The sequence below is a fragment of the Stigmatopora nigra genome, chromosome 11 (assembly GCF_051989575.1).
Source record: "Stigmatopora nigra isolate UIUO_SnigA chromosome 11, RoL_Snig_1.1, whole genome shotgun sequence".
Lineage (NCBI taxonomy): Eukaryota > Metazoa > Chordata > Actinopteri > Syngnathiformes > Syngnathidae > Stigmatopora > Stigmatopora nigra.
In genome coordinates, this window is record NC_135518.1 from 4,411,969 (window position 1) to 4,429,560 (window position 17,592).

At 40.5% G+C, this 17,592-nt stretch overlaps 2 protein-coding genes across 2 annotated transcripts; both read left to right on the top strand.

The window, feature by feature from the left end:
* Positions 1 to 414: 414 nt before the first annotated feature.
* On the top strand, positions 415 to 6,804 carry LOC144204597 (leucine-rich repeat-containing protein 58-like). The gene is made up of 4 exons (XM_077728659.1): positions 415 to 1,057; positions 3,304 to 3,432; positions 3,514 to 3,791; positions 4,157 to 6,804. The coding sequence occupies exons 1-4, from the start codon at positions 600 to 602 to the stop codon at positions 4,351 to 4,353; spliced, it is 1,062 nt and encodes a 353-aa protein (XP_077584785.1). The 5' UTR covers positions 415 to 599; the 3' UTR covers positions 4,354 to 6,804.
* Positions 6,805 to 8,223: 1,419 nt separating this feature from the next.
* gpr156 (G protein-coupled receptor 156) lies at positions 8,224 to 17,591 on the top strand. Its single transcript, XM_077728250.1, has 9 exons — positions 8,224 to 8,338; positions 11,181 to 11,322; positions 11,764 to 11,891; positions 12,757 to 12,892; positions 12,962 to 13,072; positions 13,981 to 14,199; positions 15,280 to 15,516; positions 15,587 to 15,745; positions 16,181 to 17,591. The coding sequence occupies exons 2-9, from the start codon at positions 11,206 to 11,208 to the stop codon at positions 17,273 to 17,275; spliced, it is 2,202 nt and encodes a 733-aa protein (XP_077584376.1). The 5' UTR covers positions 8,224 to 8,338; positions 11,181 to 11,205; the 3' UTR covers positions 17,276 to 17,591.
* Position 17,592: the final 1 nt, after the last annotated feature.

Below are 17,592 nucleotides of genomic sequence, written 5' to 3' on the forward strand. Positions count from 1 at the left end.
AGTATAATTACATTTAAAGCACAAATAGAATTTAAAAAATGCTGAAATGGAACATAGACAATTTTGGGGATACTTTAAGTGCCCATTAGATTTTCTTAATCTCATAAAGATGGCAGGCAGTTATTACTTATCAATTTGATTGAGTATTAAAAAGTGTACAAGTATGCTATGAATAGTAATAGTAGTACTCTCAGTTGGACAGTTACATAACCAGCCACGTGTCGGACCTACTTAAAGGCGAATTTTGAATCGTCTTATGCGTGCATATTCTTCAGTGTTGAATTGATTTTTTAATTCAAAACATATAATATAATTAAAGAAAGAATTATGACAAACGAGTTGGCAACCAATCAAAGGCGGCTTGAGACGAACTCCAATTTCTCGACCAATCAAAACCGTTCTACGACAGCCACAACTCATTATACCTTTTGGGTTGGTTTGTGTGCTCCCCTTCAAAGCGGAATGCTGAATAATCGTCGTTAGAAGGGCCATCGAGCACGTTGGGGCTTGAAAACCCAACGCGGTTGTGTCATCCGGGCGAAAACCTACACGGAATTGCTTCGTTCAGAAGTGTATGCAGGAGCAGCATTCATCCCAAAATGGAGCTCGACGACAAAGCAGCGGTGCAGGGCGAGGGCGTGCTCGACGTCTCCAACGCCAACTTAGACACTTTCACCGCGGACAGCGTTAGCAGCGAGAAAAAAAGAGATACGCAACAACTGTATTTAAACAACAACAGACTGTGTGTGTTGCCCTCTTCCGTAAGCTTCTTCTCCAACCTCCAGTTGCTGGATATCAGTAACAACGGACTAACGCTCATCGGCCAGCACATCACGCAGTTGGTTAAACTCAGGACGCTGGTAGCCAAGAACAACCGACTGAACGAGTATTCTCTACCCAAGGACTTTGGCAATTTGCAGCTAGAAGTGTTGAACTTGAGTGGCAACTGCTTCAAAGAGATCCCACTGCAATGCACTAAACTCCGGCGTCTGCAGTCGCTGTCACTCGGTGGAAACATGCTGAAAAGTATTCCAGTTGAGATTGAAAATTTAAGCAGGTAAGTCACCCCGCACGTTAAGTACGCGAAAATTGTCATGATAATGTCAGGAATTATTTATGTCGACATGATTTTTTTCGATTAGTTTGTGGGTTCAGGTGAGGATACTTCGGGTGCCCTCGGGAATTTCGTTGCCAAAACGCTTTACAAATGCGGGTGGTGTCGCCATGGTAACCATTCAATGAACTTTGACCAGTCATTCAGGTTTGTGTGAGGATAAATGGTCAAGCTGCTCATTGTGTGTTAGTGTTGTTGTTCAGGTTGGGATTTTTAAGCAAATAGCAGGTGAATCATTTTCAATACATGTCAGAGAAATTGACTGAAAAAAGATAGCAAAGTAAGATTTACTATTTGTTGGTTGTTTTGTTTTGCAAACAACCATTCTTGGATGAATTACTAACTTCTTTATAATATTGACCCTAATAATGTACCGTTGATTCATACATTATCTCAGAAATACCACATTTGATGATTTTAAGACTTACACATTCACACTGCCTATTAAAAAAACATGGATTTGAAAATTGTGAATGAGGGGGCGGTTTATACGCGATTAATTGTAAAATACAACGATTTTAAGGGTGCATCTTATACAGTACCACACAAAAATTACTTTTCCAGAAGTTCACCATCATATTCATATTTTCCTAAATCAGGAGTGGGCAAAACAGTCCTAGAGGTTGGTGTAAGTTTTTGTTCCAACTGATCCAGCACTGACACTTTAACCAATAAGATTTCTGCAGAAAACAAGCAGCACCTGACCACGATCCACTGATAAGGACGTGTAGGATACCAGGATGATGAAATAGTCTTCTTTATGATTTAGAATGGACACCAGCACCCACTGCAGCCCTTTTTGGAATAGTTTGGCCTGAAGAGTCTGTATGCCCTCTTCTGGCAATTTCAGAAACTACTGGCAACAACAAATTTAAAAAATTGGACGCCGGGGATGGATATTTATACACCCCGTCAAGATACCTGTCAAAATGTATTCTTATCTGTCCAGGAATAACAGGAGTAACAACTGTAGTTGTCTTCACCAAGAAAATCAAAACGAGTGAGATCTGGTGCCCTCCCTTCAGACAATTTCATTAAAAACACAAAACAAGTTAGATTCCAACATAAGCAAAATTTGTTGGGCACGTGTTAAGAAAGCTGGCTGAAGGAAGGAAGTCACAATGCAAAATGTGCTGAAATTTTAAATAACATGTTGCAAAAGCAGTGATTTGTCAAAGCGGGAGGCTTTTGAGGCTTTCTTCCCGCACATATTTTGCCTTGCCTCTCATATTGGCACATCAAGATTGCATCAGAACCAGATGAATTGAACATGAAACATGCCAAATAAATGCAGAGTTTGACATTTGCAGTTTGTTAATGTAGTGGAATCAGGTATATGCTAAACTATCGTTTAATATCGATACAGCATAGCCACATTGAAGCATCTTTATTTGCATGGTAAAGTTACATATTGACTTTATTTTTTAGCTAAACTGCACTTGAGTAGATTGGACTGTTTGGGAAAACATCTGAATCCAATTCCTTTTTATGTTGGGGAAGGCATTTATGTGAGTCACAAACCAAAGAATAATAAGTCATTGTTAACTCCCTGCCTGCTTTTGAGCAATCCTATCCATTTGAACTGGAAGATGCAGGCAAGCAACCATACATACGAATTTCATTTCTACACCAATGCCGGGTATGATTGTTTAGTGTCAACTAGTGAAATTTTTATTATGTCATATAGTTGTGTCATAAGGTTCAGTGAGTTTCCCAGTGGCAGTTGAAAAGAGCTGCCTTATCATGTTTACTACATCTGAATCATCGTTTATGAAAGGGAATTAGTAGAGCATGTCCGCCCATCCAAAAAGGGCACGGATTACTTCATCAAGAAAGGGCATTCATCAACACTGAAGTTTTTGTTTTTTTCTGATGGGAAAAATAAGAATGTCTCTTTTTAGTATTGAACATCCTAACCACAAGATAAATATTTGTTACTCTGTTAGTATATGGTGAATTAGAACCATTAAAAATATGTTTTTCCATTGCAATATCCTGTTTTTGGATGGGAACCACTTAATGTGTATTTATTTACTTTTTATGGGAAAAGTTGATTTCAGATCAAGTAAATCAACATACGAGCTCGGTCCCGGGAACACATTAAGCTCTTATCTCAAGGTATTACTGTACTCAGCAAATCTTTCCGTGATAGTTATCTTTTTTTGCTTTGTTTTCTCTCTGTTTGTTAGACTGGAGGTGTTATACCTGGGTGGCAACTTGATCTCAGCCATCCCGGCCGAGGTGGCCAACCTGCCTTGGCTGACCTACCTGGCGCTGTCCGACAACTGTATTCAGAGCGTCCCGCCGCAGCTCACCCGGTAAAAGCTGACGACCACGAAAGCTGCTCTATCGCTTGGTCCCTGACGGCATCCCTTGTTTTCCTCAATTACACCTTTCAGGTTGCACTCGTTGCGCTCGCTGAGCCTCCACAACAACCAGTTGAGCTATTTGCCGCGGGAGATCCTGAGCCTAGTGCGCCTTCAGGAGCTCAGCCTGCGCGGGAACCCGTTGGTGGTGCGCTTTGTCAAGGAACTGATGTACGAGCCGCCGTCCTTGCTGGAGCTAGCCGGTCGCACCGTCAAGAGTGGCAACGTGCCTTACTCACAACAGGATTTGCCCGACAACCTTTTCAAGTACTTAGAGCTGGCCAGCAAGTGCCCCAACCCCAAATGTGCCGGTTAGTTGCTTTGTTTACTCTTCAGTGTGTCACGTACTATTAGTTTTGGGTCACTTCTTTGGTAACTCTTTGGCTGCAGACGTCCAATCCATTTTACCTGGGAAAGAGCGAATGTACATTCGCTCTGAAAGATGAATATTTACCATACCTATCAACAACTATGTTTTTTCCCCGTATTTTAAGGAACTCGGACGTTTCGCCAAACAGACGTTTAGTCGATGGACAGTTCTCTCTCTCTCTCTCTCTCTCTCTCTCTCTCTCTCTCTCTCTCTCTCTCTCTCTCTCATGATTATAATTTTGAGTGTGGAATGTTTCTGGCTAAAGCGAGCATCATATGACTAAACTGTTGTTTGTTCCTCACTTAGGCGTGTACTTTGACTCTTGCGTGCGCCACATCAAATTTGTGGACTTCTGCGGCAAGTATCGGCTGCCGCTCATGCACTATCTGTGCTCGCCCGAGTGCACGACGTCACCCTGCACCTCCAACCCGCAGAGCGACGCCGAGTCGGACGACGACAACAGTGTGCCCGCCGACCGCCTCCAGAGGGTGCTGCTAGGCTAAGATGTCATCACTCTACCCGTCATACCCAGTACACACACTTTACCTAGTTGAGCTTTGAAGGAGACACTTAAAGACCCCACATTAGGGGGTTTCACTCTATTTGACCTTAATCTAGGGCATTGTTGATGGAGGGGAATCCTTTTAAGTGAAAAAACCAACAAAAAGAATGGTCTAGTAATTTTGTGGTTTGGCACTTTCTTTAAAAGTGTCAAAAAACGAGCGATAAGATTCTTCTGTAAAGTTTCCTCGCCACAAAGGGTGAGATTCTCCTTCCAACTTTAAGTTTCCACCTTCGCTCCCTTTTGTCTATTACCACGCAGAAACTAGTTGGACTTTGGCCACTGTCACTTTCTGCTGATTGATTGAATCTTCTTCTATGGCAAATCAACTTAATGCTGTGTTTCCGCCTTCTCCAGCTTGTCTACTTCGCAAGGTACCAAGTTTCTTTATTGTCTTTGTAAGCACAGAGGCAGCCTGACTGAGATAGTCATAACGTCACATAATACATTGGGGAGAGACAGGACAGACTGAATGCTGAATCGCTGTTACGGGGCTCCAGAAACAGTGTAAAATGAAGACAATGGCGAGGGGATGTCTTTCTGCTCCCCTTCGAAAGAAGAGCAATGACAAAGCAAGCATTGAATGTGCGCCGCTGTGGCCAGGGACAATATGCCGAGCTGTAGATAACACTAATTCGTGTGGCGGGCTAAAGCGCATATCAAAATATTTTCATGTTTTTTGCCTTTAAACGTAATAGGGGATAGGCGAAACACAAGGAAGGTGACCTTCCTTGCGGTCAATTGATATTCTGTGGAATTAGCATAACCAAGCGAATATCGCCCATCCTGTTACGGCCGAGCGACGTGCAACAAATATTGCGTTTGCACGAGCTGGCTATGTGTTTTAAGAGGACAGAAAGTGGATTTATTTCTGTCACCTCTCATTACAACCAATCACCAATGAGTTTGTTATCGACAAATAACCTGCGAGGCAACTCATTTTTATTTTGTCATTATAGGAGCGCATCAATTAAGCAGTTTTGGATTTCAGCTCAATGGCGAGGATTTTGCCAACTAGTTGTTTGTTGTTGGAGCTGTACCTACCATTCTGCAATAGACTAATGAAAACCTAATTAAAACCATTTACTTTTTTTAAAAATATATAAGAGCAGTTTCCGAGGGTCCAAGGTGCTATGGTGCTAAGTAGCTGTGCCAATGCCAAGCTATCACGTGATTGGCTTGCCTGGTAAGCCAGTCTTTTACCTCAAGATTTGGACTTCCTGAGCTGTCCAATCAATATTTTAATCATTCACACAGGGAGTGGCGTTTTCCAAAACGCTGTCAACACAGCATAAAAGGTGCAAACATTTTCAATCGTCAGGGTTTTTAGAACATTTTTTTGCGACTCGTGACTTAAATTGATGGAAAACCATTTTAACTTGCGGTAAATACCTTAGAAAGATTGATTTAGTTTAGGTCAACAAGTGGAACTCCTCAATGGTTAAATCCAAATTTTCTTTGGGCTGATATTGTAGATTATTAATTAATCTGCTGTATGCAAATAGCAAGTTATCGCTACAGTTCTGGGTTCGGGGGTTCACACCCAGGTGGGTCCTCACTCTGGAGTTTGCATGTTCTTTCTGGGTTTGGGTGGGTTTCCTCTGGGTACACCGGTTTCCCAAAACGTGCACAGGTACGTGTGTGAGCGAGAATGGTTGTCCATCTCCTTGTACCCTAATCCTGGCTAGACGCCGATTCAGGGTGTCCCCCACCTGGTGCCCATAGTTAGCTGGGATAGGCTCCAGCACCCCCTGAACCTTGTAAGGTAGAGCGGTTCAGAAAATGAATGAATTGGGGATTGGAAATATCACATTAGGTGTGCTCTATCAGGTCAATTTATTTCAACTATAGTTTTATGTATATGTATTAAATTTTTGTTTTTGTGTTGAATTAGTGCCACAATTACATGTCTGTCGTGATATTTTAAGGGAGTAACAAAACATGAATTGGGTACGTGAGGATCCAATCAAATGAATGGAAATGCGAAACAGCGTTCAACATCACAACCCTTTTTGTATCAAATTGGGTTCTTCTGCACACTGGGTGCTGAAACCCATTTTTCTTGGCATTTTCCCTTATGGTTGTGAAATTGTGGCACAATTCTAACAACATACTAATAAAAATGAATGATGACAATTAGCATTCCATCTCACTACATGGTGTCTTAATTTAGAATAAAAAATGTGACCTGAATGTGAAAGACATCATTTTGAAATTCAGGAATACAAAATTGTGACTGCCACCTTTTTAATAACTGATAACTGCTTTAATGAAGTGTCCACAAAATATGTTCTTATTTGATTAACCAGGAAGGTAGCTGGCAGTTAAACAGAAATAATATTGAAAATGTACTTTCATTTGTATACAATTATAATAAAATATGTTTAAATTGTTTCTGCTTGTTTATTAAAGTTGCAAGAATTATTCTCAGGTGGATTTTGATCATTGCCAATTTGGAAATGTTCACGTTTTATCGTACTATTTTAAAAGGGTTGATTAGATAGTTATGAATTAATTTGAGGGAACACCATCCCTTTCAATGGCAACAATGTAATCAATTAGATGACTTCTGCTCTTTTAATGAAATATTGTTTTTGTTTCTTGGCACACTTTTCAGTTCAAATGTCTTGGACATCTAATAGTGAGTAGCCAATTCCAATTTAATGGCTGGAAAGAGCCACGTGATTACATATCTATTGGCGTCAATGGCAGCTAAAGAGTAAATGAGCTGACTTCTGCTCTTTGGGTGAGTGAATGAAATATTCAGGCTGTTAGTAACGCGAGCCAGCAGATCCTGGCTCATGTCTTTTGAACCCGATCTGATAGGAAACCCGAAACTATTCGATACCCGCCGCTTGTAACTGAGACGCTTTTATTCTTTATGACTTGCGTACATCTGCTCTGATATGAAAGACTTTTGTCATTAGTAAATGTCCAATCTGAATAGAGTGAGGGGCTGGTAACAAATTAACATCAATTTTTAGGCCAAAAAAGGAAAGGTCAAAGATCATCACTGACCTTGAGCAATGTCACTTTTAGTCGCTAAAAATTAACCCAGCAATTGACTCAGACCTTTATTTAATTTATCACTAAATTTGTCTATTTCCACTTTAAAAAAATAGCCATAATTATAGGTTCACTATGACGTGTGTGTGTCGGGGGGGGGGGGGGGGGGGGGCAAGGGACTTGACTTTTGTTGTTTAGGGGGTATTATTAAAGAATGTGGATTCAATGGTGCTAATTCAATGTAAAATATGCCTCTACTTACAAAACATCCAAGTTACAAAACCACTTTTGGAACCAATTCAATTCATAAGTTGAAGTACAGTGTTCCCTCGGTTATCGTGGTTAATGGGGACCGGGACCACCCGCGATAAGTGAATTTCCCCAAAGTTTATTTTTTTTATTTTTATTTTTTTACCCCCCTGTATACAGTACACCATATAGAATATGGGTAGAGAGAGTGAAATTCATGTTGTAACAAAAAAAACTGTAAAATATGTTGTTTCAATGTAATATTTGTAATTTTTTTTCCTGAAAAATATCCGTGAAGCTCTGAGTCCGCGGTGGCTGAACCGCGAAGTAGCAAGGGAACACTGTACCACTCTATTTTTCCATCATAACTCACTGGCCTATTTATTTACATTGCAGACTCTTACATGTGCCACCCTGTCCTGTCTGTACCACATGTCTAATCATACTTTTTACCCTATTGGCTGGAAATGTGTGAGTGTTAAACAGACACACACACACCCTTCCTGTGACATACACACGCACACCTCCCACCTCACTCACTCAGTTTCTCCTGACAGGAGGCGCACCAAATGCCGGGATTCTAATCAAGTGGGAGGCTAGAACACGAGAAGGACATGCTCCAGGTTTCTGTTTTTTCCGGGCTAAGGACTACTCGTCAGAATTGTACCAAGGTAATGTCAAAATATAAATTAAACTCATAAGCTACTAATGATGTAGATTGATGAAACAGAGTTGTTTAAAAAGTTTTGATCTTTATGGATCTTTTCTGGGTACCAGTCACTTCCTTGTTAACTCGCTGGCTGTTATTGACGTTACGGGATGTCCAATCCTTTTGGATTGGGAGGGCTGACTGAGCATTTGTTCCTTTGCCCCTCCCACTCCAAATGGATTGAACGTCCAGTGGTGTCAGTGGACTGAAACATGGGCAGTCTCGGCTAGTCCTTCCATCTTAAATTAATTGAATGTTTTATCATGGTCAACAGGAGACAATATTTAAGTAAGGCTTGTGTTTTGAGTGGTTAGCGTGTCAGTCTCACAGTTCTGGGGTCCTGGATTCGAATCTAGTTCGGACCAACTATGTGAAATTTGCATGTTTTCCCCAGGAACAGTGTGGCTTTTCTGCAGGTACTCTGATTTCCTCCCACATTCCCCCCCAAAACATGCATCGTAGGCTGATTGGACACTCTAAATTAGCCACTAGGTATGAGTGTATGTTTGTGAATGGTTGTGCATCTCCTTGTGGCCTATGATCGTCTGGCCACCGCCTTCAGCCCGAAATCAGTTGGGATAGGCTACAGCACCCCTTGCAAAGATTGGTGGTTCAGAAAATGAATGTTAAACGTCATGAAATCATGGAAAACCATTGCTAGATGTCTAACCATTTTTTCGATGTGAATTGTAATGCGTTCATCATGGTGGACATCCAAACTATTGGAAGCGGGAGGGTGAACGTTCATTCATTCGATATTAGGGATGGATTGGACGTCCATCGCCGTCAGTGTCAGAAAAAAAAACGCGGACCTCGGGCCAGATCACGGTCGATACCCTGGTCTGTCAAGGCGCCACTGGTCAAAATGCACCAGCACGTGGCCTGAGATTATCCCCAATAAATTGCATTCTAACTCAGCTTAAAGAATCAACTCCGAAAGGGAGGCAGGTGGAATGCCAGGACGGATGGATTTACACCAGCCCCCTTAATCTAAATCTTGAAAGTGGCCCATTGCAAGACAAAACGGGCTTCCATTAAAAAGTCAGACGGGATCAGTAGAAAGTCAGGCTCATATACGTACATGACTTTCAACTCAAAGTCCTCGCTCGCTTTTTTTTTTTAAAATAAATGTAGAGGAAATGCCTCCTTCTAGATGGGCCTTTCCTGTTGGAAGAGGCTGGACTAAAGTGGGAAAAGTGACGGAAAGGCGCAGAACAGGAAATGCGGACCTTTCCCAACTATGTAACGGCATTGTTCTCACTACTGTTCTCTCACTTTTCATTTTTGTGCAAGTAGGTCATGGTGGGTTTTGCAACAATTTGTTATGAGGAAACAAATGCTAGCCCCCAAACCCTTTTAAAAAAGAATTCTGTTCAATAATCACCAATCCATATTTTCATTCAATTAAACAAGATTATTTTTATACAATTTAAATGTTATTTTTCATTATTTTGTTCATTTTCCACAAAGTCATTGTTTCATAAATCTTTTAAATCTATATTTTTAATTAGATTTTCCATTTGTTTTTCTTTGTATTTTTATTGTTATTGTTATTCTTTGTTTTTGTACTCTTATTTTTAAAAATGTTGTTTCATCCAGCCTTAATTTTTGTTAAATTGTTTTTTTATTTTGTTTTCAATTTTCTTGTATTTATTTTCCTTTATCCTATGTTAAATTCTTAATGTTTTTTTTAACATTTTTTAAACTTAATTAAAAAGATATATATTTTTTTAAACTCCATTTAAACAAATGTTTTATAATTAGTGTGACATTTTTCTTTTTTTTGCATGCAATTATTTTCTTTTATTTATTTTTAAATAATATGCAATAAAGTATTTTTATTTGATTTTGTTAATTTTTATATTTTATTTTAAATATTTTTCTCCAATTCATGCAATCATGTCTTATTCTTTCATTTCAAAATACTGTATTATTTGCCATTATTTTCCACCACTACAATTTTTTTTTCATTCACTCATCTTCTGTCTTCTCTCAAGTGTCGCGGGGGTGCTTGAGTCTATCCCAGCTAATAACTTACAAGGTTCCTCTTGAACTGACTGCCAGCCAGTCACAGTTATGTGTGTGTGTTATTATTATATTTGTTATTTAATATTAATCATAGATTAACGCAATTGATCAATCCATTTGGACTAGCCCTATTGGATTGGACATACATTGACGTCAATATCACTGCAATGTTTCGTCCTTTTCTGCCAGTTCAGTTCTTTTACTAACTACCACAGCACATACAATAGTCTGAGAAGTTTCATGACGTCCCGCCTCGTCATCGGCTTGGACGAGACTTCCCCAACTCAGACGGCGGGTAGACGTGATCAGCTAAAATGTGATGTTGAGCCACATGCGGTTGAGTCATAGTCAACCTTACTTGATTTACAACCGGTGTTTCAGTCACGGTAGCTAGCTACATATACATGTCGGCGCAAGATGCAAGTGCCTACGGGCCCAATGACAAACTGACTGTTTGTCACTCTTGTACTTTGCTTGGGGAAATTGAGAATTCTAGCTTAAAGGCATTGATTTATCTGATACGGGCCTTTTTCTCCCCATGATGTTGATTGGCCACAATATATTTATTGTTTTTTCATGTTCTAGGGTTGTGGGGGGTGCTGGAGCCTATCCCAGCTGACTTCGGGCCAGAGGTGGGGGACACCTTGAATTGGGGGATAGCCAATTGCAGGGCAGGGCAACTGTAAATCCACGTGGGTCTCGGCGTCCCACTGTGGCGGCTCCGAGTACTGCAGTAGTCCAACCAGTAAAACAAAATGTATTTGGTTATTGGACAGGATGTCCAGGTGAAGGTGGACTGACATGGAGCCAGCGTGGAACTGCAGCTCTCGCTGCGACTCCCCACTATGTCTCGGCATCTCGGGGGTCCAAAGGGAAGACAGCATGGAGGTGCTTCAGAGACTCTGCAGTCTTACTCGGGTAAAAAGTTGTTTTTTTCAATTGAAATTTTCAGTAATGTAGGCCATTAACACAAGGAAATGTCCAACAATTTTGATCAGGTAGTGCAAACGAATGCAATGACAAACTGATTACTAGTACATATTTCTTGGGCAAAATTGTCTTTTTTAAAAACAATTTAATGACATTCATTTTAAAATATAAGGTGGCGGTCATTATTTTTTTGAAAATATATTGTTATTCCAAAAATAATAGGAAGAGACCCATAGTATACTCTCTGCTCTCTGATTCTCGTATATTTAGTGTGTAAAAGTCATAATAAATGTTCAATTGATTTAAACTGGTTGGTCTGGGTGTGAGGGCCAGTGAAGGGCTCCCCGGTCCAAATTGATAAGATGTCTTTTGCGATCGATTGCAGCCAACGATTAATGCCCAATCGTCATAATGTATGTGTTTGAAAAGATGGTGGCGACCCCCTCAAGACGCCGGCTTTCGTGGGTGATGAGCGCAGTGGTGTGGACGCTGCTGTCCTGTGGCATTCTGCTTGCCTTTTGCTTCCTGCTCTTCACATTGCGTTGCAAAAACAACAGGTAGCCACACTAACAAGTTTATGACCAATAGGCAGAGGATATAAAATACAATGGAAAACATACTACATGTTGGTTAATGCCTTCCAATAGGAATATCGTTGTCTGCCAAGATAGAATAATAAAGAAGATAAAAACAAGAAAAATAAACCAATGTTCTCATAAGTAGGAGGCAAATACAATACAAATGAATAGTATACTATAGTATACATTTTTAAATGAATAGTATACTATACTATACATTGGTATCTACAGGTGAATGTTGAAATTAAATGAAAACTGATACCAGTACATCAATTATATAATCAATGAAAATACAAATCATTTAATAAAACATTACATGTATAAAATACTGAAATATATCTTAAGAAAAATCATTACAGTATTCGTTCTATTTAGTTGAATGTTGAAATATGTGTATATAGATTGGTGGCATGGCGGCTGAGTAGTTAAGGCTCACAGTGGGGGACCTGGGTTCAAATCCAGGTCGCTCTACCAGTGTGGAGTTTGCATGTTCTCCCCATGCCTGTGTAGGTTTTCTCCGGGTACTCCGGTTTCCTCCCACATTCCAAAGACATACATGGTAGGATGATTGGACACTCTAAATTGCCTCTAGTTACGAGTTTGAGCGTGAATGGTTGTCCGTCTACTTGTGCCCTGCGATTGGCTGAAGGCATTCAACATGTTTATTAAAATTGAAATAAAATATTGAAATCGATATTATTTAATAAGTGATTACTGAAATAATAGCTTTAGTTTTTGATCATGCATGATGATAATTTCATTATTGCTTGAATGATGTATTTATTGACTTGATTGTGGCACTGCCATTCCTCCTTATCAAACAGTCTTTTTGTCTTTACCTTAGAATAGTGAAGATGTCCAGTCCTAACCTGAACATCCTGAGTCTCTTAGGAAGCGTCCTCACGTACACCAGCGGCTTACTGTTTGCCGTTGATACGCCACCACACCCTCATACCGAAGTATCTACAGCCGTACTACACGTAAGTATTGCTCTCCCATTGATGAAAATCTACTCCAGATCCTTATACTAGTCCACTTCCTTCTCCCAGGCCCGGGTTTGGACCCTCTGTCTGGGCAGCACCATGGTGTTTGGACCCATTTTAGGAAAAACCTGGCGACTCTATAGAGTCTTCACACAGAGAGTTCCTGACAAGAGAGTGGTATGAGTTATGGTGTTTTGTAGGGATGCTTTGCAAAGCTCCCCTTGCATATATGTATAAAATTCCCCCCTAAAATGCCCCAATTTATTTGCAATTTAAAGGATTGCTCTTTTACTATTTTATTTTTTATTTATTACAGGAAAAAAAGAAACAGGAACTTTTTAACAATACAATATAACCAAGAGTGAGGGAAGGAACATATGTTGTAGTAAATGAAACCTTTTAAAAATGCCATTCGGGAAACAATGATGTTATTTTTATTTGTTTTAAATGATGTTCTTCAAACTGCATCTTCCTGTACGAAAGTATTTTTAAAAACATCTCAGCTGGGATACTGTAAATTTCATCTGGAATTCCTTATAGGTTATTAAGACTGTTTATTGGAGCAATGTCTTACAGTGCTTTTAATTGCTCATTTCTGCCAATATGCATATTTAAAATTCACATTTATTGGGTTGTCACCCTGTGTAAAAAAAGTCATCAATCATATTTTTTGAAGCCATTTTGCATCCTTTTGATGATTGGAAATATCGAAATCTGATCTTGTCAACTTGATAACATTCAAAATATTGGACCTCCAGCACCATTAATTCTAACTGACGAGTTAACAAGGAAGTGATGCAAAAATGCCACAAAATTACCAGATTTTCTGGCACATATGCCATATTTGTCACAAAAAGAAATGATGACTAAATCAAAAGTACGGCTTATGTGTGCACAAATTAGACTTGACGTGCACGAAACTACAAGTTGACAAAGACGAAACGCTATAACGCAAGACAATGTGGCCGATATGGCCATTTATCTCAAAATAGAGAAAGGATAAACAAATAAAACGCTTAACAAAATGGAATGGACGTCTATTGCTATCAGTGGAAGGCAATAATTATATCTATGTCCTTTGTCAGATCATCAGAGACATTCAGCTTATGGCCATGGTAGCGGTCTTGATTGTGGCCGATCTACTAGTCCTGAGCGTCTGGAACCTCTCGGACCCCATCCGCTGTTCCCGATCGCTCAATGCCATCGTTAAAGTGGAGAAGGATGTCTCCTATTCTTTGTCCCTGCTGGATTCCTGTTCTTCCATGTACTCGGATCTGTGGGTTTTCATTATCGTCCTTAAAAAGGTAGGTTATTGAACTCCCTCTCTTCAAATTATAGGGCTAATTGGGGTCAAAATGTATGTTTTGTATTTTTCATCCAGTTTTGTTCAGGTTGGGGGAGTTTATCAATTGAGCTTGACTGAGTTTTTATTTTATATGTATATATTTTTGTATTTATTTTTTTTATTTATGTATAATTCTGTTAGGTTAGTATATTTGCTTCCGTTAGATCAGTGTATTTATTCTTCATTCTTCTTGAAATCATTGTAGTTTTAGTAGAATGGAATAGTGGGTGGTGGTTAGCAAAACTGCTTCATAGTTCTGACCTCGAGGGTTCAACCTCTGATGGGTTCCAATCTTCCTATGTGGAATTTGCATATTTTCCCTCTGTGGGTTTTCTTTGGGTACTCTGGTTTCCTCCCAAATCCCAAAAACATTCATGGTAAGCAGGTTGAACACTCTAAATTGCCTGTCTCCTGGTGCTCTGCGATTGGCTGGCGACCATGGTGTCCCCCGCCCACTGCCCGAACTTGTCTCCTGCACCCCAGCACACTTATGAGGATAAGCGTTACACAAAATGAATATACAGTGAATGCATGAATCTTTATTAACATATTTTTTTAAAAATACAGTACAATATAATATTTAAAGTACCATATTTTCCGCACTATAAGGTGCACCAGATTATAAAACACAGTAGCAGAAGTAGTAGTGGTTATGCTAGTAGTAGTAGTAGGGAATTGTGTTATACATCCACAAGATGTAGTAGTAGTTGTTAGGAATTATGTTATGCATCAATTAAATATAGCTAAAGGGAATTTCATATAATGATGAACCTATATTGATCCATATATAAGGCGCAAAGACAGATTTTTAGAAAGTTTAGAAAGTTGAGGTAGATGAGCTTTATAGTACACGGTATAAATAAATGTAGAGTATTTGGTTTTTAGTGTTTTTTTATGGTGCAAATTTAAAGACTACAATCACAAACCTACTCTCAAGAATATATACTAGTGTGTTTTTTTTTAATTTCCACATTCACATCTTCCTCCCTATTTTAAATTCCCCCTTTCTCCTACCTATTTTCCTTTTCCATTTATTCAGGGGTGTCTGCTGCTGTACGGAACTTACCTGGCGGGTCTGACTAATGACGTGAGCCGGCCTCCGGTCAACCAATCTCCCACCATTCTCACAACAGCATTACTGGTCACCTTTTGCTCGGGCGTGGCCATCCCTGTGTCGCTCTTGATGCCGGCTTGGCCCAACGTGGTCTGCGGCACGGTGGCCGGTGCCATTTTTATTTGCACGCTGGCCACCGACTGCATGCTTTTTGTACCCCAGGTAGGAAATCTGAACAATACGAGAACTATTCTTTGACTTTGACTCCCTCCGCTATTACTTAAATGATCAGCTCACCGAGTGGCGGTATTTTGAGGAGGATCACAACAATGCCAGTCAGATGGCCAAGTACTTCAGCAGCCCTGCCAAGAGCCAGCAATCAGTCTATAGCCAGGATGAGATCTACTTCCTTCTCGGGGAAAACAACTCTATGAAGAAGCTCCTCAATGAGGTACTAGACTGGACAGTTACTTCCAGATAGATTGGATGTCAATGTTCCTTAATTGTAGCCAATGAGTTAATGAGAATTATCTTTATTTACGAATAATATTCATTCCTTTTCTGAACTGCTTAATCCTTACCAGGGTTTTGGGGGTGCTTGTGCTTAATAAATGAATATTGCAGTCTTTATTCATTTCAAGATTAATATCAGTGAATATGAATACATTCACAAATAATTCCTGAGTTTCAATCACTTAATGATGCAAAAAGGGAAAACAAAAGGGTGCAAGAAGCTAAAACAACAACTCACAACTAGTATCCTCCTACGGGTGAAGGATTACAGTGTGTAATTATGAACAATCACCTCAGCACATAAGGATTTTTATAAGCCAATGCACAGCAAGATTTAACTTGATGTTACTATTCTCATTTTTATTTTTTTTAGAAGAACGCTGTGATCGACAGCCTGCAAGAGCAGGTGAGCAATGCCAAAGACAAGCTTCTCCTCTTGGTGTCGGCCAGTCACGAGTCAGGAGAGCAGGAGGCAGACGACGTCCAGTCGTCCTCTATTCAAGCCACTCAACTCCAGACCGCTCACCTTCTAACCTATCAGAGCAACGACAAGTCTGATTTCTCGCCTTTGGCTCCTGATTCTTCGTCATCGGGTGGTCCGCGATCATTTGACTGTCCCCCTATTTTAGCTTTATCTCCAAATTCTGGAAAAATGAATGGAGATCCTTCCAATGCTATTACAGAAACACCCCCCAAGCCTGGGGGTTGTCTTAGGACAGCAACAGAAACTGCTAATTTTGTAACCTCTTTCCAATCCCCTGGACTTTTGGACCATTTTGAAACGTTGAGCAACAGACCAACATCCCCCTCAGAACCGAACGTCAAACCGGCCGGTTTTGTCAGTAGCGAGAAACTGCAGGAGATCCTCCAAGAACTTAGTATTGACACCGTTTTGGAAACTGTCCTAAAATCTGCAAGGAGTCCTTCCCACAGTAGATTTACCGAGAACTCTTCGTTCTCTCCAATTTCTCTCCGTTCCTCTCATCCTCCTCCGATCTTCAGATACCCCAGCATCTCCCCCTATGCCATGAGGAAACGTCGACCACCCTTCAACCCGCGTAGACGTAGACGGTTCCAAACCAGTTGTCGGCACCCTGAGAGGGTCGCATCGAAAGGTGGCAACATTGAGGATTGTACTGCACTGCGGGTTCCTGACTGCCATTCTGAAGTGCAAGATGGGGATGTTAGCAGTTTGCCATCAAAATCTAGCAGATGTTCTCCAGACCCGTTTGACGTAGAGACAACGGGTGACACTCAGGAACCTTGTAGGTACTGGGAATCAGACTCCAGCAGCTCTACAGACTACTGTTTCTATCACCGACCCTACTGCGACTCGTGCTTACAACGAGGCTCGCTCTTGACCACGGACTCCTCAGACTCTTCCGACAGTGAGTACGAAAGTAACGATCTTTATCGTTCTGCTCGTCCAGTCGTGTTCAAGGAAGACCTAAAACCCACATTCGTGTAAAAACCTTTTATGTTTTTTATTTATTTTAATGTAATTAATTTGAAGATGGTGAGGTTAATGTGTCGGCCTCACATCTCTGGGGTCCTGGGTTCAAATCCAGTTCGGTTCCCCTGTGTGGAGTTTTCATGTTCTCCCCAGGCCTGGGTGGGTTTTCTCCGGGTACTCCGGTTCTGGTAGGCTGATTGGACACTCTAAATTGCCCCTAAGTATGAGTGTGAGCATGAATGGTTGTTTGTCTCCTTATGCCCTGCGATTCGCTGGCTACTGATTTAGGGTGTCCCCCTGCCTCGGGCCCGAAGTCAGCTGGAATAGGCTCC